The 21,556-nt window shown below is 31.1% G+C and overlaps 1 protein-coding gene and 1 long non-coding RNA gene across 6 annotated transcripts in view; one reads left to right on the top strand and one right to left on the bottom strand.

Annotated features, from left to right (window-relative positions):
• The window catches only part of LOC114306938 (TMV resistance protein N), a 53,191-nt gene that overhangs the window by 13,650 nt on the left and 17,985 nt on the right, over positions 1 to 21,556 (bottom strand). For 4 of the 5 annotated variants that reach the window (XR_014342246.1, XR_014342247.1, XM_082891712.1 and 1 more), the window contains exons 1-4: positions 5,499 to 6,183; positions 2,085 to 3,177; positions 1,656 to 1,964; positions 503 to 1,531 (exon numbers count right to left, since the gene is read on the bottom strand). Coding sequence is in view for 3 of the 5 variants with exons in the window: in XM_082891712.1 (XP_082747838.1) it covers positions 503 to 1,531; positions 1,656 to 1,964; positions 2,085 to 3,177; positions 5,499 to 5,992 (2,925 nt within the window). In the remaining 2 variants the exon portion in view is untranslated. Of the gene's footprint in view, positions 1 to 502; positions 1,532 to 1,655; positions 1,965 to 2,084; positions 3,178 to 5,498; positions 6,184 to 21,556 lie in introns of those variants that run through there. The other variant, XM_082891714.1, reaches the window with a different exon arrangement.
• Positions 5,864 to 19,837, top strand: LOC145801182 (uncharacterized). The gene is made up of 2 exons (XR_014342252.1): positions 5,864 to 5,958; positions 19,743 to 19,837. It is a non-coding gene; the product is annotated as an uncharacterized LOC145801182 (long non-coding RNA).

Raw genomic sequence — 21,556 nt, forward strand, 5'->3', positions numbered from 1 at the left:
CACCCCTCCAGGTTTGACAAAATTACAGATACCCCCTGAGGTTTGAGAAATTACGAATTCCCCCCTGAATGCTATATTTGCATAAGAAATTAGGGGGTAATTTGTTATGAAATATAAACCTCAGGGGGTAAATTGTTATGAAAATACAAACCTCAGGGGGCGGGATGTAATTTCCGAAACCTCAGGGGGTATCTGTAATTTAACCAAACCTGGAGGGGTGTATATGTAATTTGCCCTAAATAATTCCAAACCAAAGGGCAAAATTGAAAAAAAAAAAAAAATAAGAGCATCAAGCAGGTAAGCACTTCTTTTATATATATATATATATATTCAAAAAACTCATTGCTGAGTGTTCAAAGTAGGAATGACTGGGTAATCAAAATTGCAATGAGTGAACTTTTTGAACATATGTATTAGTATTAAAAAAAAAAATTCAGGGTGTTTAATTAGCTAAAGAATAGAGCCGCCGCTTGAGAGAGAGAGAGAGAGAGAGAGAGAGAACCTGAAATATGTTTGAAAGAAATTTTTCTGTCAGGATGTCATTTTGCTTATTCTCAACCAATTTGAAGCAATTGTTGAAGTACACTGCAGCATTAATATTAGTTTCGGATGGAATCCATATTGTTCTTAATGATGGGCAATCATCAGCAAATAGGTTATGCATTGTAGGTGAAATCTCTGGCAATTCTTGAAGCTTCTTGCACTGATTCAAATGCAACTCCACCAGACTTGAAAGTCGATTCATGCTTGCAGGTAAACTTTCCATATTGTTTCCATTTAGGAGTAACATTTCCAACGAGAACATGCTACAAATGGCTGTGGGGATAGATTTTAAATTACAAAAACTGAGATCTAGTGTCCGTAAAGACTCCAACCCTGACAAAGCTGCTGCTAGTTCAGAAGTCATGGAATTAGATGATATTCCTTTACACCCTTCTAGCCTTAGTATATCAAGCTCCTTTAGACGTCCAACGGAGGATGGGAGTTGTCTAATTGCAGTCCAATCTAAACGAAGCTCATATAAACGGTACAAAACACCCAAGTCTGGTGGCAATTTGTCAAGTTTGGAGCAACCAGAAAGGATTAAAGTTCTAAGATCTTTCAACTGACAAATGCTATCTGGAATACTTCTCAAGTTTTTACAATTGCTCAGACTAATCAAACCAAGATTGGTAAGATGTCCAACTGAAGGCGGAAGTTCACTGATATCAGTCCCATCTAAACAAAGCTGTGATAAACATTTCATATATCCCAAGCTGATCAAAACGTTATCAAGCTTTGAACACCCAGAGACAATAAAAACTTCAAGAGATTCCAATTGAATGCCACATGGAAGACACTTGAGACTTTTGCAGTCCTTCAAGTTCAAACAAATAAGCCTTCTGACAACTACAATGGATGGATGAAGATTAACCAAACCTGTACAACCGTCAAGAATCAGTCTTTCAAGATTTGGGACCCCTGTGAAGTCTGGGCTCTTCGTCAGATACGTCGAGTGACTAAGATTCATGATCCTTAACTTGCCTAGATGCTGTTGAAGAAAAATATAAATAAAATAAATTACAGAAATTATATAGAAATAAATTACGAAAATTATATTGTGTCACGGACTTTGCACCTTATTGAAAGTAATTAAAGAGAATGCATATTCATACCATTGTTCCCTCCCAAAGTTGTTCAATGCTGCTATAGGTTAAGTGAAGTTCAACAAGATGCTCTGGTTGAAATGTTGAAGGCATGTATTTCATAGGGTATCCTAACCAGTCAAGATACCTTAACTTGTTAGGAAGATATTTGAGTTCTTTTGAGGGGTGCATAAAACAAATTTTGAGAATCCTCAAGTTCGACATCTTTGCAAAAGCTTTAGGCCTCAACTTCAATTGTTTTAGAAACCGAATGTCCTTTGGATCTAGACCTCTTAGGTCACTATACTGCATAGCTATGCCTTCCACTTTGTTTGTTCCCTAATAACCACAAGCAAATAACAAGAACACAATATTAGAAGGCTGACAAAATTATGCATAGATAGCTTTTGCTAATTTAACAATTTTTTACTGTTCATGCTTTTCTATAAGACCTCTTACCGTATTGTCCATCAATACATGTTTTATATCTTCATCACACCATAACCTAGTGCGCTTTCCAGGCTCTTTATGAGATTCCTCGCAAACAATATGCCACCCTAGTTCTTGTATCAAATCATGCATCAACAGCTTATTGCCTGAGATAGTTATAAGAGACTTTTGAACAAGAATAGCTATTCCAATAATTGGGTGGAAGCCACAACTTTCTAGTATTTTTGTTACATCATTTTTGTCCTTCCCTTTGAAAAAACAAGCAATATCTAAGAATATGTCTTTCTCTTCCGATCCCAATGCATCGTAACTTATTCTAAGTACTTGTAGAACTTCCTTGAGAGGGCTTTTTTTCAATCTGTTTAATGAACTTTCCCATTCATCTTTGTTTCGACCATAAAGGAAAGAACCCAAAACTTCGAGAGCTAAAGGAACTCCGTTAGCATACTTTACTACACGACGAACAAGCTCTCCATAGCCTCCCATTTGTCGGTGTTTCCCAAAGGCTTTCGATTCAAAGAGTTCTATAGCTTCATCTTCTCTTAATTGCTCAACCTCATAGATATGTTTTATGCCATATCTAGTTAACGCATGTTTATTTCGAGTCGTTACAATGATTCTACTTCCAAAACTGTACCAACCATGCTCTCCTACCAATTTTTCGAGTTTGGTTGATTCATCCACATCATCAAGCACAATAAGAACTTTTTTATGACATACCATGTTCCTTATCATATGTATTGCATGACCATTACTTCCTACTTTCAAATCCTTTTCCATTAAGATTTCAGAAATGAGTTGTTCTTGCAAAGTTTTTAAACCACATTTTTCTAAAACTTCTCTAACATTCTCAATAAAGCTGTAACCTTCAAATTGGCAAGAGATACAGTCGTAAACAGCTTTGGAAATAGTAGTCTTGCCTATTCCACCCATTCCCCAAATACCTACAACACGAGCATCATCCATCCCTAAACCTAGCAATTCAATCACTTTCTCTGTACGAGAAACCATCCCAACTAGGTCTTTGCCAATGCTTGAATATGTATCAATTAATTTTCTAAAAAGTATCCCGACAACTTCTTGGATGAACATTGATTCAGACCTGTGCAGATTTAGGGGAACAGTAATAAATTTATTCATCAAAACTCAAAAGAGCTATAAAAAGGAAAAGTGTCATTATTTTGGTAAAATGGTGATTAATTTTACTCATTGCAATTGAATAGCACATATAAATATAGTTTCCCTGTATTTGATATGATCATAAAAACAAAAAACAAAACAAAAAACATGAAAAGTCCTTATTTGCTTTATTTGAATGGCACATTGGGTTTCTAAATTTTCCCACAATTGATCTACTTTACTAGTTATTGAACTACATTTGTTCAGTTCTACTCTAATTTGTTGTCAGAAACCCTTAGGAAGATTTCTATTTATAGAGTTGCTTATAGTATTTTTTATTTCAAAAATTTGTGTAAGAGTGTTTGATGAAACTTTTGTTTACATCTTATGAGTCATAAATAGTTTAAATAAACAAGCAAGGGAAGAGATTTCGATTGTTAACTTTTAGCCTACTAGAAACTGCATCAAATCAGTTAGACTATATTTCTAGCCCTTCAACTTTAAGACAAAGTTGTTTTTGGAATTTATGAGTTTGGTACGGATTTGTAGAGGAAAAGGAAAGAGTGCAAGAAATGTAAATAAAATATAAGTAAAAAATTTTCACCCTTCCTTTGATCCTTTTCTTTCCTCCATAAATTCATGTCCAAACAAACCCTAGATCCAAACACAAAGGTTAGATGCTGATTTTCTTTTTCTTTAATGTTATTAAATTGAGAACGCTTATTTCACGCATATTATAATGTTTGTTAAATCATTATTTTTACACACATATTATAATGTTTCCTAAATCATTATTTTTACGGTCAAACTTATTATTTCTTGAACATGATAATATTAAACATCATATAAAATTATGTTATAGAGTTATTTCAATTGCACTAAGATTATCCTTCCAAATCAAATATGTTTTTTTTTTTCCTTTTTAATCAGATCTTGCATCGCATATGCTGCAACCTCTTCTTAAATAATTTTATAATTATATCTGCATAAACATAAGGAAAAAAATGGTGAAAGTGTTCTGAAAGGAAGGCCAATTTTGATGGTTAAATTGCACTTCCTGATTGGTAAGTTAAAAAATACGGTGATAAGAATAATTTTGGAGATTTTGTTAAAACTTTCTCATAATAAAATTTTAATACATTAAGAATAAGCACAAAAAATTTTTCTTCAAAAATTTAACACATATCACTTTTTTTAAAATATTAAATTTTAAAATAATATAACTTTTGATGTAAATGTTGATTTTTAATAAATTTCAATCTGTTTGGTTTCCATTTCTAGAATTTACTTTTCAAAAAATTTTACAATTTCATTTTTTGTATTTTTTTTTTGTTTTCACTGAATTTTTTTAATATTTTAAGCAATTTTTTTAATTTTTAAACATATCTAACATAAATACACTTAAAAAGTATAATATTTGTGAAAAAAAATCTTTAAAAAAATTCTCTTAATACCAAAAATATTTATAAAAAAAAAATGAAAATTCAGTACGTTTTTCATATTTTTGTATATTTATTAATTTTTTAAAATATTGTTTTCACAAATATTTTCTTATTTAGATACATCTAAGCAAAGTGTATCTAAAAAAGTAAAAAATTATTTAAAATTTTAAAAATGTTAACTAAAAATAAAAAAATATGAAAAATAAAAAACTAAATTTTCAAAAAATTGAAACCAAATACACTGATTAATATTTTTTGAATCTTCTCATCAAGATCTATTAAATAAGATCCATGCTGACTATGAAATTCTTAAAAAAAAAAATTATTACTGTTAAAATTGATATAAACAGTAATAGTAACAAGTTACTCTGTTTGACAGTTATTCTAGTTCATAATAACATGTTACTTTGACAATATTATTTAAGAAAAAAAAATTCACTTTATCGTTATTCAGTTATGTATTTTCTCCTTAGGAATTTACGAAGTAAAATAAATTGAGGTATCATTTTTACTAAATAAAGATCCAATGAAAGAGTTTTGACTAAATTTTTCAATAATTTTTAATATTTTTAATCTTTGTATATTTTGTACTATTTATTTATTTATTTGAATCTCATAACTAAAATTCTACAAATCTATTTTTAACAAAATTGATATATGTGAATTTAACTTTTTGAGATGTTTCAAGATCAATACTAGTATGAAATTTAAAACATATATATTGATAAAAAGTGAATATATGCTGTCACAGTTTACCCACAATGATACACAATTAATGATATATGCCCAATTTTGTCACATTATTTTGAAAGAATTTGTGAGATGTATTTCATTACACAAGTTTTATCTAATTATCAGTTACCTGACGATTGCATCACTGGGGTATTGCCATCCTGATAAATTGGCAACTTGCTCCAAAGCATTCCTCCACCTTGGAACATTCTCCATCCCCAATACTCCCTGTTTGGAAACCAATTCATCAAATCCCTCCCCAAAACTCCCTCTTTGCCTTCTCACTTCCGATGGATCCACATGATAGAAAATCGGACAGACCGTTGTGTTGCTGCATTCAAGTGCCTCCACAAGTTCATCCAAACACCATCTCGAAGAAGCATAATTCTTCGATAAAACTATAATCGAAAACCTCGATCCTCCAATCGCTCTCCGGAGCTCCGGCGAAATCGATTTTCCTCTCTCGAGCTTTTCATCGTCTTTGAAGGTGCGAATCCCCTTGTGAGTCAACGCAGTGTAGAGATGACTGACGAAGTTGTTGCGAGTGTCTTCGCCTCTAAAACTCAAGAACACATCGTAGGTGTATCGAGGTCGAGATGAAGATGGAACAGAGGAGGAAGCCATTGTTTAATTGTTGTTTGGTATAAGGAATTAGCAGAGAGAGATATAAATTGGGAAATTGAAAACACAAGTAGAAACTAGGATCTCTGTGGCCTTTTTTATAATGTGAAATTTGCGTTATTTGCAAGCAATTTGGTACAGACAAAAAACCAATTTTCTCTATAAACAAGAACATTTTTTTTTTTTTTTTTGTCACATATCAGCAAATAATTAGCCAAACACAGCCCAGTGGTAGGGATGGTCACTGACTTAGAAGGCATTTGGAATGATTTAAAAAAATGTATTTTTATATAGAAAAATAAAAAAATGCTGTGGTTCGCCTTGTTTGGTTTGTATTTTTCAAAAAATTTTGGGTAAAATTCTCTACAAATAAATTTTCAAAAGTAATCAAACCAAACAAATTTTCCCAAAATTTTTTTCTAAAACTTGGTTGGTTTACAAATTTTCCAAACAAATCTCTCTCTCATACACATCAAATCAATCACTTTTTTCAAAACTCTCTCTCAAAATAATTTTTCAAAACATCTTTTGAAAAAAAATCAAACCAAACAAATTTTCGTACTTTTTATCTCAAAACATGTTTCTCAAATACAAACTGTTATCCCAGATAGGCAACCCAAGAGGGAGGTGAATTGGGTTATTAAAAATTTCACAATATTAAAAATAACACAATATTCAGAATTTTAATAAATAAAAAAAACAGAATAATAATTATCAATATAAAAGTAGAAGAGATAGAGAGAGAAAATCAAACACTGCGATTTATAGTGGTTCGGCACGCCAGGCCTACGTCCACTCCCCAAAGAACCTCCTTGAGAATTTCTTTACTATCAATTGAATAAATACACCACCAAGCTTGTGGATTTGGCACAGGACTTACTCTTATCTATTGAGCTTCACTCAACAATAAATGTCTTACCCTTACAAAATCTCTCACAAAAATAAGGAATAAGAATAAGTGGTAATTGAACCCACTTTTACAATAATTCTCTCACAAAGAGTAGATATGAAAGTGTAAGAACAAAAGCTAGACTTAGATCTGAAAGTGAAAGAGCAGAATACTCAGAATTTTGGAGCTCACAGAAATATTTTCTCTTCAAGTTCTTGGTTTTTCTCCACATCCAACACTTCTATTTATACACAAAAATATGTCCGTTGGACACTCCTTGCTGACGTCATGGCTTACATAAGCACGCTCCTGACGTCATGACTTACATAAGCACGCTCCTAATGTCATGGCTTACATAAGCACACTCTTGATGTCATCGCTTACATAAGCACACTCATTGATTTTGAATAGTCAGCAAAAGATAAAAAATAAGACTGATTTTTTCTTTTTGTTTTATCAAACATGGAGCCACCATTTTTGTAGACAATTTAATACAAAGTTCACAACTTTCAAACAAACAAATAATTTTCTCCATCTAGTTTATAATATATATATATATATATATATACACATATATATATAACTCCATCTTTTTCTTCTTGTTTGATTATAATATAATATAATCAATGTAATGTAAAAAATTTAATAGCGCACGTGATGTATTCTGCATATAATGTTATATAAGTTCTAATCAAAATTTTGCATACAGAAAAATCTCTATAAATAATATTTATGATGTATCTGAAAATATATGTCCTCTTTAAAATATTGTATATGTTGTAAAGATTTTATACTAAATATTTTACCACTCCATATTAATTTTGTCAAAATAAGACAACCCATAAATATCAAATTTGTCAAAATAATACAACCAATCAATCATTTTTGTCAAAATAATATAATTAATCGATTTGTCAAAAGATGAATAGTAATTAACCCTATTTTTCAAAAAGTGAATAGTAAAGTTTTTGAAAATATTTAAAATAATCATTTTTTTCAAAATAATATAATTAATCGATTTGTCAAAAGATGAATAGTAATTAACCCTATTTTTCAAAAAGTGAATAGTAAAGTTTTTGAAAATATTTAAAATAATATTTAACATATATATTTTAAAAAGATAATATTATTTTATTTAAATAATATTTAACAAATATATATATTTTAAAAAGATAATAATTTGTGTCAAATAATATGTATATTAACTAATATATTTTAGACATCATCAAAATTAAATAATATGATTAACAATCTCCCCCTTTTTGATGATGGCAATATTTGTATGGATTTGACACAAAAAAAATTTGACAAAATATTTGACAACCCTGCGACATATAATTTTGATAATGGTAACCCTGCAACATATAATTTTCAAAATCATATTTTTTCTCCCCCTTTGACATCATCAAAATAAAGATGAAGATAAGAAACAAACACAGTGGATGCAATAATCTGGGTGGCCAAAAATAAATTAAGGGGCCGGTTGTCTTGTCGGAATCATTGTGAGGATTTTGGAGCATCTCGAGCGCAGGAAGTATGGACAAACAAAAGATTTGAGCAGAGATAGCAGATATGCATCGAGGAATGGAGCAATGGAGTATATAAAAAGTGACACAGATCAGAGGCAAAGATACAAAATCATCAAGTGTTTTGAGAGAAAAATTTGTTTTAGCTTCTTTTGTAATCATGTCATTCCTTACCTTGGCTATCAATGAGTCGGACCTGCATGAGGTGCCTGTAATGCAGGCAAATGAGAGAGTACCAGTGACGCAGGCACATGCTATGCCTGTAAATGAGGGTTCTAGTGGTATTGGCAATCGAAATGATTTCGATGCTATTAATCACACTATGGCTCTTAGTACACAGGCCATGACTGCAGTTTCCAATATGGCGCGACGATTACAAGCAAGAGTACAAGAAAATCAGCAATGGAGAGATGGGGTGTGCTTGTTAAAACAACAAGTAGTGAATATGGGTAAGGAGAAGAAAGAGCTAAAAAGAAAAAATGCACAGTTGGAGAATGCAGTGCAGTATTATGCAACGGTGATAATGCCAAGACTCACAGAAATCGAAAATAGAGAGAGGCATGTAACAGAGGCTCATGAAAAATTGTTGAGAGAAGTGAAAAAGAAAAAATCTGTGAAACCTTCTGAAAATTTACCTGTAATCGAGTAATATTTTCTTTTTCTGAAATAAAATTGTGAGCATTTCTTCCTTTATTTATTTATTATTATTATTATTATTATTATTTTTAAATTTTGACTTTGCACAAAAAAATTGTTTGTTGGTGCAGATAAGGAGTATGGCAGATAAAAAAAAATGTATATATATACTCCCCCTAAAATTATGCACAGAATATACACATGCCCTTTTTTTTTATATATATATATATATTTTTATAATGATTGTTAATCTCAAAATATGAGTCTCCCCCTGAGTTAATGCACTAGAAATTTCATAAAATTGAAGAAATAAATTACCAATCTATGACACCAAAGGCCCTTAAGATCTGGCCATAAACAACTACACCAAGTGCACTAGCAAAAAAGGAGAAAATAAAAATAAAAACAAATACTTCAATCAAGGTAGAAGCAACTAATATTAAATCCAAGAAAATTTGGAGCACATATAACAAGTAAAAAAATACAACACAGTGCAACAAAAATTTTAACATGTTGATCGGTGATAACCTTGATGAACGGAAGAAATTGAGACGATTGGGTAGATCGGTGACGAATTTTTGTAGATCGGCAATGGATCTTGATGGATCAGTCACGGATCTTGATGGATCGGTGATGGAACTTGATGAATCGGTGAAGATGGTGATGCAGATTTCGGGTGGAGAAGTGATGGAGTTTGGAAGATTAGTGAGGGATTTGGATGGATGGTGATAGTGATGAAAGTGATCGATGATTTTGTGGATGGTGGAGTTGGTTGTAGACTATGGTGAGGGTGGAGATGGAGTCGGCTAAGGGTAGAGGAAGAAGGGGAGAGCGAGACAGCAAGAGAAGGAGAAAAAGAGAGAGTAAGGGAGAGAGTGGGTGAGAGATAGAGACGGAACGGAAGAGAGAGAGAGAAAAATTATATATATAAATATATGTATATTATTATTATGGTTATTATTTTTTATAATAATAATTATTATTACAATATTTATTTTATTTAATTATTAAAAAATTATTTTTTAATATAAACATTATATTGGAGTATTCATCATACCAAGTTCTGTTCTAATGTAACAAAATTGTTCTTCATTTAGAGGCTTGGTAAATATGTCAGCTAATTGACAATTTGTAGGCACAAATTCGAGTTCAATGTCACCTTTGAGTACATGATCTCTCAGAAAATGATGCCTTATTTCAATGTGTTTAGTGCGTGAGTGCTGAATAGGATTTTTTGAAAGGTTAATGGCACTTGTGTTGTCACATTTTATAGGAATATGATCATAGTGAAGTCCAAAATCTTGAAGTTGTTGTTTCATCCAAAGCAATTGTGCACAACACCCAGCGGCGGCAATGTATTCTGCTTCAGCAGTTGACAAAGCCACTGAGTTTTGTTTTTTGCAAAACCAAGAGGTAAGTGAGTGTCCAAGAAAATGACAAGTGCCACTAGTGCTTTTTCGGTCAAGTCTACATCCCGCAAAGTCGGCATCTGAGTAACCAAAAAGTTCAAAGGTGGTTCCCTTAGGATACCATAATCCCAAATTTTGAGTGCCGACAAGATATCTGAAAATGCGTTTGACTGCGATGATGTGTGACTCTTTCGGTGCGGATTGAAAACGTGCACACATACAAACACTAAACATTATGTCGGGCCTACTTGCAGTAAGATAAAGTAAAGAACCAATCATACCTCGATATTTCTTCTCATCTACGGGTTTACCTTGCTCATCTTTGTCGATTTTTATCGATGTGCTCATTGGAGTTGCTGCAGGCTTTGATGATTCCATTTCAAACCTTTTGAGTAGATCTTTGATATATTTCGTTTGATTTAAATGGATTCCATCATTAGTTTGTTTAATTTGTAGACCAAGGAAGTAATTTAATTCCCCCATCATACTCATTTCAAACTCACCCTGCATGTCTTTAGCAAACTCTTTGCACAAATTTTCATTAGTAGCACCAAAAATGATATCATCAACATAAATTTGAACGATTAGCATATCTTCCTTTTTGATTTTTATAAAAAGTGTTGTATCAATTTTTCCTCTACAAAAACCTTTGTCAAGTAGAAAATTACTCAATCTTTCATACCATGCTCTAGGAGCTTGTTTCAAGCCATATAAGGCTTTTGAAAGTTTGAAAACATGATCCGGGTATTTATGATTTTCAAAACTGGGAGGTTGTTCAACATAGACTTCCTCCGAAATGTACCCATTTAAAAAAGCACTTTTAACATCCATTTGATATAATTTAAAATCTTTAAAACACGCAAAAGCAAGTAACATTCTAATAGCTTCAAGTCTAGCAACTGGTGCAAAAGTTTCATCAAAATCAATTCCCTCTTCTTGATTATAGCCTTGAGCTACTAATCTAGCTTTATTTCTAGTAACAACTCCAGATTCGTCCATTTTATTTCGAAAAACCCATTTTGTACCAATAACGGTATGATCCTTAGGTCGAGGGGTCAAAAACCAAACTTCATTTCTTTCAAATTGATTTAATTCTTCTTGCATTGCTAAAATCCAGTTTTCATCATTTTCAGCTTCTAAAAATGATTTTGGTTCAATTTGTGAAACAAATGCCAAGTTACCACAAATATTTCTAACAGAGGAACGAGTTTTTATACCTTCTGCCGCATCACCTATGATGAGGTCTTTGGGGTGGCCATGAGCATACTTCCATTCTTTTGGTAGATTTGAGTCATTTTCTGGAAGAGCATATATTTCTTGAAGACTCTCCATTGTCATTTCTTCGTCATGTTTGCGTAATGGATTTTCTTCATTTTCCTTTTTATAAATACTCTCCATGCTTGGTTGATTTTCTACAATATCATTACTTAAAAGATTCTTGGAAATAATATCGTTAGATTCATCAAAAACAACATGCACAGATTCTTCAACAAGTAGAGTTCTTTTATTAAATATTCTATAAGCTTTACTAGACATAGAATAACCAAGAAATATAGCTTCATCCGATTTAGCATCAAATTTTCCTAAATTATCTTTATTGTTATTTAATACAAAGCATTTACAACCAAAAGCACGCAAGTGACTAATATTAGGTTTTCTACCTTTCCAAAGTTCGTAAGGAGTTTTCTTAAGAATAGGTCTAATCATGGCACGGTTTATAACATAGCATGCAGTGTTTACAGCTTCCGCCCAAAAATATTTAGGCAAATTATTTTCACAAAGCATAGTACGAGCCATTTCTTCAAGAGTTCTATTTTTTCTTTCAACCACACCGTTTTGTTGAGGAGTCCTAGGGGCTGAGAAATTATGATCTATTCCTAAGTCATCACAAAACTTAATAAAATCATCATTTTCAAATTCTCTACCATGGTCACTTCTAATACTACAAATATTAAGATTTTTCTCATTTTGAATTCTTTTACAAAGTTTTGAGAAATTATAAAAATCTTCATTTTTGTGTGTTAAAAATAATACCCATGTATATCTAGTGTAATCATCAACACAAACAAGGGCATAAGATTTTCCTCCTAAACTTAATGTTCTAGATGGTCCGAATAGATCAATATGCAAGAGTTGAAGCGGTCTAGTAGTTGAAACGATATTTTTGGATTTAAAAGAAATTCTAGTTTGTTTTCCAAATTGACATGCATCACAAAGTTTATCTTTTTCAAAAACAATTTTTGGTAAACCTATGAGTAACTCATTTTTTGAAAGCTTGGAAATTAAATCAAAATGAGCATGTCCTAATCTTCTATGCCAAAGCCAACCATTATCATTTATAGCAGATAAACATTTAATGTTAAAATGAGAAGATAAATCATGTAAATCAAACACATATACATTCTTATGTCTATAACCTACAAATAAAGTTTTGTTTTCTAAGGTATTTTCAATAGTGCAATGAGTTTTCTCAAAAATAACTCTATAACCTTTATCACATAATTGACTAATACTAAGCAAGTTATGTTTTAAACCTTCAACAAATAAAACATTTTCAATAATAGGAGAGGGATATTTACCAATACTTCCTACACCAATGATTTTACCCTTGCTATTGTCGCCAAAAGTCACATATCCGCCATCCTTTGGTTGGAGTGTGGCGAACATAGCTTTATTTCCAGTCATGTGCCTCGAACATGCACTGTCGAGATACCATCTATCGTTACTGGATTTTGTCTTGAAACATACCTACAAAAATTTGATTTCTCTATTGGTACCTATTTTTTCTTGGGTCCATAAAAGTTAGAATTTGATACCCTTGAGATATCCTTAGGAACCCACATCTTTTTTATTTTAGCAAAAGGATTTCTTTTAATAGGACATGAAGGTGAAATATGACCTTTTATTCCACAAAAATGACATGTGAGATGAGAGTGATTAGAAGATGCATATACAAAACCATTTTTGGCAGTTTTTACTTTTGAAAAAGGTTTATATCCAATTCCGGCTCTACCAAAAGTACGGTTTTGATTTTTAAGAATTTTATCTAAAGTCTCTCTACCTTGAGTGAACTTTGAAAGAGTAGTTTTCAAGTCTTCAATATTTTCTTTTAAAATAATTTGCTCATTTTTTAAAGACTCGTTTTCTTTTTGCAATACCACTAAATGTTTTTCAGAAATTGAAGACTCTTTTTGAGTTAAAATCTCATTTTCCTTTTTCATTTTCATGGCTTCATTTTCTAAAACATTTATCTTGGAAGTCAATGATTCATTTTCTTTTGATAAACTTGAAATTACTTTCTTTTGACAATTATTTTTCAAACTAAGTTTCTTAAATTCTGCATGTAATTCATCAAAAGCTAATTGTAATTCATCAAATGTAAAGGATTCGTCATTTACCTCATTTTCATTTCCAAGTGCCATTAAACATAGGTTAGCAACCTCGTTTTTGCAAACTTCGGTTTCTGTGTCGCTTTCATCACTATCTTCTCCCCATGCTGCAATCATAGCTTTCTTTTTGTCCTTCTTGAATTTTTTCTTAAGTTCTGGACATTCTGATTTGTAGTGTCCAGGTTTGTTGCATTCATAGCAGGTTACTTCAGATTTTTTGTGATTTTCTCCTCTTTGAAAATCCCTGTTGTTGAAGTCTTTTCTGAAAAAATTTCGTACACCTTGTTTCTTTCTCACAAACCTTTGGAACTTTCTAGTGATGAATGCCATTTCCTCATCCTCATCTGAATCATCTTCCTTATCCTCTTGATGTTTCGAGGTGGATTTGAAAGCTATTCCTTTCTTCTTGTTGTTGTCCTCCTCTTCCTTTCCTTCTTGCATTATGAGCTCATGAGTTAAGAGAGATCCCATTAACTCATCTAGACTTAGCTTTGATAAATCCTTGGCTTCGGTAATGGCAATGACTTTTGTCTCCCAACTTTTTGGCAATGACCTAAGCACTTTTCTTACAATTTCAACATTAGTATATATTTTGCCAAGAGAAGTTAAACCATTAATAATATCAGTAAAACGAGTAAACATTTGAGGAATAGTTTCATCAGGCTTCATTTTAAAAAGTTCATAATTATGGACTAGCAAACTGACTCTAGATTCTTTAACTTGTTCGGTTCCCTCATGAGTCACTATAAGCTTGTCCCAAATTTCTTTAGCGGTTTTACATGTGGAAATTCTATTGAACTCGTTGGCATCTAAAGCACAGTACAACATGTTTGTAGCTTTGACATTAATTTGGGCCATTCTAGTATCTGATTCATCCCACTCATCTTCAGGTTTTGGTACCCTAAGTCCATCTATAGTTTTGGTAGGAATTTTTGGACCATTACAAATAATTTTCCAACATTCATAATCATTAGATTGAATATGTATGGTCATCCTAGTTTTCCAATAGCTAAAATTTGTGCCGCTAAATAGAGGTGGCCTATTAGATGCTTGTCCCTCGGGTAAGGAATAACTAGGGGTTGCCATGATCTACTCTGAGACGGTTAAGTCACAAAAACTAGAGTCTAGGCTCTGATACCAATTGTTATCCCAGATAGGCAACCCAAGAGGGGGATGAATTGGGTTATTAAAAATTTCACAATATTAAAAATAACACAATATTCAGAATTTTAATAAATAAAAAAAACAGAATAATAATTATCAATATAAAAGTAGAAGAGATAGAGAGAGAAAATCAAACACTGCGATTTATAGTGGTTCGGCACGCCAGGCCTACGTCCACTCCCCAAGGAACCTCCTTGAGAATTTCTTTACTATCAATTGAATAAATACACCACCAAGCTTGTGGATTTGGCACAGGACTTACTCTTATCTATTGAGCCTCACTCAACAATAAATGCCTTACCCTTACAAAATCTCTCACAAAAATAAGGAATAAGAATAAGTGGTAATTGAACCCACTTTTACAATAATTCTCTCACAAAGAGTAGATATGAAAGTGTAAGAACAAAAGCTAGACTTAGATCTGAAAGTGAAAGAGCAGAATACTCAGAATTTTGGAGCTCACAGAAATATTTTCTCTTCAAGTTCTTGGTTTTTCTCCACATCCAACACTTCTATTTATACACAAAAATATGCCCGTTGGACACTCCTTGCTGACGTCATGGCTTACATAAGCACGCTCCTGACGTCATGGCTTACATAAGCACGCTCCTGATGTCATGGCTTACATAAGCACACTCTTGATGTCATCGCTTACACAAGCACACTCATTGATTTTGAATAGTCAGCAAAAGATAAAAAATAAGACTGATTTTTTCTTTTTGTTTTATCAAACATGGAGCCACCATTTTTGTAGACAATTTAATACAAAGTTCACAACTTTCAAACAAACAAATAATTTTCTCCATCTAGTTTATAATATATATATATATATATACACATATATATATAACTCCATCTTTTTCTTCTTGTTTGATTATAATATAATATAATCAATGTAATGTAAAAAATTTAATAGCGCACGTGATGTATTCTGCATATAATGTTATATAAGTTCTAATCAAAATTTTGCATACAGAAAAATCTCTATAAATAATATTTATGATGTATCTGAAAATATATGTCCTCTTTAAAATACTGTATATGTTGTAAAGATTTTATACTAAATATTTTACCACTCCATATTAATTTTGTCAAAATAAGACAATCCATAAATATCAAATTTGTCAAAATAATACAACCAATCAATCATTTTTGTCAAAATAATATAATTAATCGATTTGTCAAAAGATGAATAGTAATTAACCCTATTTTTCAAAAAGTGAATAGTAAAGTTTTTGAAAATATTTAAAATAATCATTTTTGTCAAAATAATATAATTAATCGATTTGTCAAAAGATGAATAGTAATTAACCCTATTTTTCAAAAAGTGAATAGTAAAGTTTTTGAAAATATTTAAAATAATATTTAACATATATATTTTAAAAAGATAATATTATTTTATTTAAATAATATTTAACAAATATATATATTTTAAAAAGATAATAATTTGTGTCAAATAATATGTATATTAACTAATATATTTTAGACATCATCAAAATTAAATAATATGATTAACACAAACCAAACAAGGCCAATATATATATACTTTCTATATCATAGCAAATAGTCTCCTAGTAATGAAGGTTGTTAAAATCATAATTTTAGATGGAATTGGTGGAAGGAAATGATAAATAAAATAAAATCAGATTAAAAATGATAAAATTTTTCTTTTAAGACAAAATAAAATAAAATAGGAAAAATTATACAAATAGTCCCTATAGTTTGGGACTTATGTCACTTTGGTTCCTAACTTTTTAATTATGACACATTTGACTCTGAATTTTGAATCTTGTTCCAAATAAGAACAATTGAAGATACCATTCTTATTTCAAGGGCAAAATCATCAATTTAATAAAATCTAAACTAATTTAACAAAAATAAATATCAAAAATATATTTTTAATTTTTTTAAAATTATTTTTATCCACCAATGATAAAATTATGTAAAATTGATAAAAATTAATAAAAATTACATGATTAATTTTTTAAAATTAAATTTACATGATCATCATCAAGCACATAATAAAAATTAATTTGGTAAAAAAAAAAATTAAATGTCTAAAAGATTTATCAATTTTACATAATTTTATTTTTAGTGGGTAGAAATAATTTTTAAAAATATTTGTTTGATATTTATTTTTGTCAAATTAGTTTATATTTTATCAAATTGACGATTTCACCCTTAAAAAATCTAATGATATCTTCAATTGTCTTTATTTGGAACAAGATTCAAAATTCAGAGTCAAATGTGTCACAATTGAAAAGTCAAAGATCAAAGTGACACAAGCCCTAAACTATAGGGACTATTAGTGTAATTTACCCAATAAAATAATTATTAGTTCATATACCAAGTTAAGTGGTCGGGCTTCACATGATAAGATTAGACTTGAACTTGGCTCTCCTCAATGGTACTTGATGGCGATTAAAGGTTTCAAAATCCACACTCAAATATAAATAATAATCAAATAACATAATATGATCAATTCTCTTAATGTCCAACACAATAATTTAGAATTCAATCTTAATCATTATGGAAGATATTGCCGTTTAATTCATTTAAAATAAAAAATCTTATGTATGTTCATCCTTGCCAAATTATTCAAAATTAAATCATCTAATGTATCTGTTCGCAACAAATCACAATAGATATCCAATATTTGATTTTTAACAGAGATATGATAAAGGCAAGTAAATTAACTTGAAAATTTCAAATCATGAAAGAAACCGAATTAAATTCATATCCAAAATTTACTGAATTAATTTAGAAGTGACAAGAGTAATTAATCACTAAAACCTCAATTTAGGGAATATGATCGGATCATGTATTCAATTACTACCATACAAGAGGCTTCATCCTTAACCTTAGCTAATAATTTAGCTACTCATAATTATTTTAACGCACACTAAAATCAAACATGAAAATAAAATTTACAACTGAAAGGGGAAAATTACACCAAAATACAAGATTGAGCTCCAATTTTTTTTTTTTTTTTTCCCCTTCCAAAAACTCCCCCTTTCTCACATTCAGTTCATCTCATTTATAGAGCTCACTACACACTCCTGAAGCTGTCTAATCTTTAGAAGTTGGTATTATTGAGATTTTGAGGCTGAAATTGTTGAAATTTGATGCATCGATTTCCATTAACAGATCACACGCCTCCATCTTTGTCTCCATTCTTCGGCTCTTGTCTTCCGCAATTGCGTTCGATCTTCAATTCAGAGATAATGTTTAGAGATTATGTTCATGAGCCTAAGGAAATGATTTTATTGTACCTGCAAAATTGTGCAGCTAAGTCAATACTGTGGTTGGAAACTTTCTCTTTTCTTTCTTGTTTATTTTTTTATTTTTTATTCTTTACTCCTTCTTTATTTAATATATATATATATATATATATATATATAGAAACAAACAAACAGGTGGCTTTTCATTTTTTTATTATATTTTCTTTATATTATATTATAATATTATAAAATATATCATTTATAATAATATGTATAGAACACGCAAAATATATAAAAACACTCAAAATCATACAAAATTATAAAATAGTACTTGTCATTTGACTACTAAAGTGTATATTAGCAGGCCAAATATGTAACGTTATGGCACTTATCAACTTTTCTCAACTTACAGTTTGCTAGTCCTCGAGCAAAACAAAAATTACAAATAACACAGATAATAATAAAATCCACTTTCCCAGGTTTCTCAGTTACATTTAGTATGTGCAACAAGCCTTTAAATCCCTAGGTTACCCCTGGTAGACGAGTTATAGTCTCGTGAGGGTTTGTAGTAAATATACCCACAAAATTTTAAAAACTATCCTTGCAATTTTTCTTTCATTCTGAGGCAATTCAAGTGCAAAGTCATGAATTCCGTCATGTTAATAGAAAAATCAATCATAGTTTAAAGTACTAACAAGAGTAAAGATATCTCAAAATATTCAAAATCTGGAGTGTGTGAATAAGTTTAACCAGCATAAAATACAATTTCAATCTCAAAGTGGAACATAACTCAAATTTCTTTTAGAAATATGCCTCAACTCCAAATCTCACCGGATAATGCACTCACTACAAGAAATTGCACTTTTGGCGATTAAATTTTTAGTCACCAAAGTAAGATTTTAGTCGCCGAAAAACTTTCCCGACTAAATATTTTGGTCACCGGATTTATCGTGGGAAGATTGTCGGGGAAGGTATTGGCTACTAAAAAATCTTTAGTCGCCAAAAGTAATATAAATGGCGACTAATTTTTTAGTTGCCAAAAGTCAATGTATTGGCGACAAAAATAATATTTAGTTGCTGATTAAGTTAAATTGGCGACTAATCTATTATTCGCCAAAAGCTTTCAATTTAATTTAACATCACATTTTCGGCTACTAAAATTCTTGTCGCCAAAACTTGAGGTATCTAGGGCGACCAAAGTTTTAGTCACGAATTTTCTTTTTTGGTTCATCTAATTTTTTTTAGCTATTAAATGTTTAGTTGCCGAAAGTCCAATTTGTTGTGTAGCTACTAAATAGTTTGGTCGCCTAAAGTCTAATTTTTTTTATTTAACTACTAAAATTTTAGTCACCTATCATATTATTTTTATGTTTTGGCGACTAAATATTTAGTCGCCAAAAGTATTTTTCCTTTTATATATATATATATATATAGTTTTTGACTACTAAATTATTAGTCACTTAAAATCTTTTTTAAATAGCAATTAAATTTTTAATCGCCAAAAGATTTGTGTATCAAGGTCGAGATGAAGATGGAACAGAGGAGGAAGCCATTGTTTAACTGTTTGGTAGAAGGAATTCGTAGAGAGATATAAAATAGGGAAATTGAAAACACAAGTAGAAATTAGTATTTCTGTGGCCTTTTTTATAATGTGACATTTGCGTTATTTGCAAGCAATTTGGTACAGACAAAAAACCAATTTTCTTTGTAACTACGACGAATTTCTTCAAAGAAAGCGAGTAGGTCCACGCGGCTACTTTCCTATCCTATTTGCTATGTAGTAGTACTGCTTGCTCTACTTCTTGGCTTTTTCTTGGTTATTGCAAATACGCGTTTCCTTTTGAACAGGTCCACGCGTTTACTATTAATTTAAAATTTATTGTAAAAACATGCATTGAATTGTAAGGAAAATGCCTGGTAGCCCGAAGCTACCAGGCTCGAAAATGGCTCGAGAGGAAGAGAGGGAGAGGGAGAGGGAGAGAAAGAGAGGGAGAGGAGAAAGAGAAGGGAGGGAGAGGAAGAAGGTCGGCGTCGCAGCTCCCCGCCCCGCCATCGTCGCAGCTCCTGCCGTCGTCGTAGCTCTCGCCGCCGCCTCTGCTTCCTCCTCCGTCGCAGCCCCGCCGATGTCGCAGCACCACCGTCGTCTGCCCAGCCTCCCCTCCTCCTCAAACCGGTTTTTATGGCCCCCTCCCCTCCCTCCTCCTCCTCCTCCCTTCTCTTCTTCTCCCTTCTTCTTCTTCTTCTTCGTTCTGCAAAACCAGGAAAAAAAAAAAAAACAAAAAAACAAAATCGACACCAAAACGACGTCGTTTTGGTGTCGAGCCGCGTTTCGAACCGCAACATTCGGGCTTCGTAGCATGATCGGAATTGTAATTTCTTCGTAAAAGAAAGCATAAGCAAGAACAAATTTATCAAAGTTTTTTTTGTCACATATCAGCAAATAATCAGCCAAACACGGGCCAGTGGTAGAAATGGTCACTGACCTAGAAGGTATTTGAGATAATTTAAATAAATATAATTTTTAATTTTTTATAAAAAGATATCTAAAAAAGTGATATGATTCAAAAAAAATATAAAAAAAATATACTTTTTATATCATAGCAAATAGTCCCCTAATAATGAAGGTTGTTAAACTCATAATTTTAGATGGAATCATTGGAAAAAAATGATAAATCAAATCAAATCAAATTAAAAATGATAAAATTTTACTTTTAAGACAAAATAAAATAAAATAATTATTAGTTCCTATACCAAGTTAAGTGGTCAGGCTTCACATGATAAGATTAGACTTAAACCCTACTTATGCTTATCTCTACTCAATGGCACTTGATGGCGATTAAAAGTTTTCAGAATCCACACTCAAATATAAATAATAATCAAATAACATAATATAATCAAATCCCTTAATGTCCAACACAATAATTTAGAATTCAATCTTAATTATTACGGAAGATATCATCATTTAGTTCATTTAAAATAATAATCTTATGTATGTTCTTCCTCACTAAATTATTCAAAATTAAATCATCTAACGTATCTGTTGGCAACAAATCACAATAGATATCCAATATTTGATTTTTAACAAAGATATGATCAAGGCAAGTAAATTAACTTGAAAATTTCAAATCATGAAAGAGATCGAATTCAATTCATATCCAAAATTTACTGAATTAATTTAGAAGAGACAAGAACAATTAATCACTAAAACCTCAATTTAGGGAATATGATCGGATACAAGACGCTTCATCCTTAACCTTAGCTAATAATTTAGCTACTCATAATTATTTTAACATACACACTAAAATCAAACATGAACATAAAACTTACAACTGA

This window comes from Camellia sinensis, chromosome 10 (genome assembly GCF_055761805.1).
Source record: "Camellia sinensis isolate YWXY chromosome 10, ASM5576180v1, whole genome shotgun sequence".
NCBI classification, from domain to species: domain Eukaryota; kingdom Viridiplantae; phylum Streptophyta; class Magnoliopsida; order Ericales; family Theaceae; genus Camellia; species Camellia sinensis.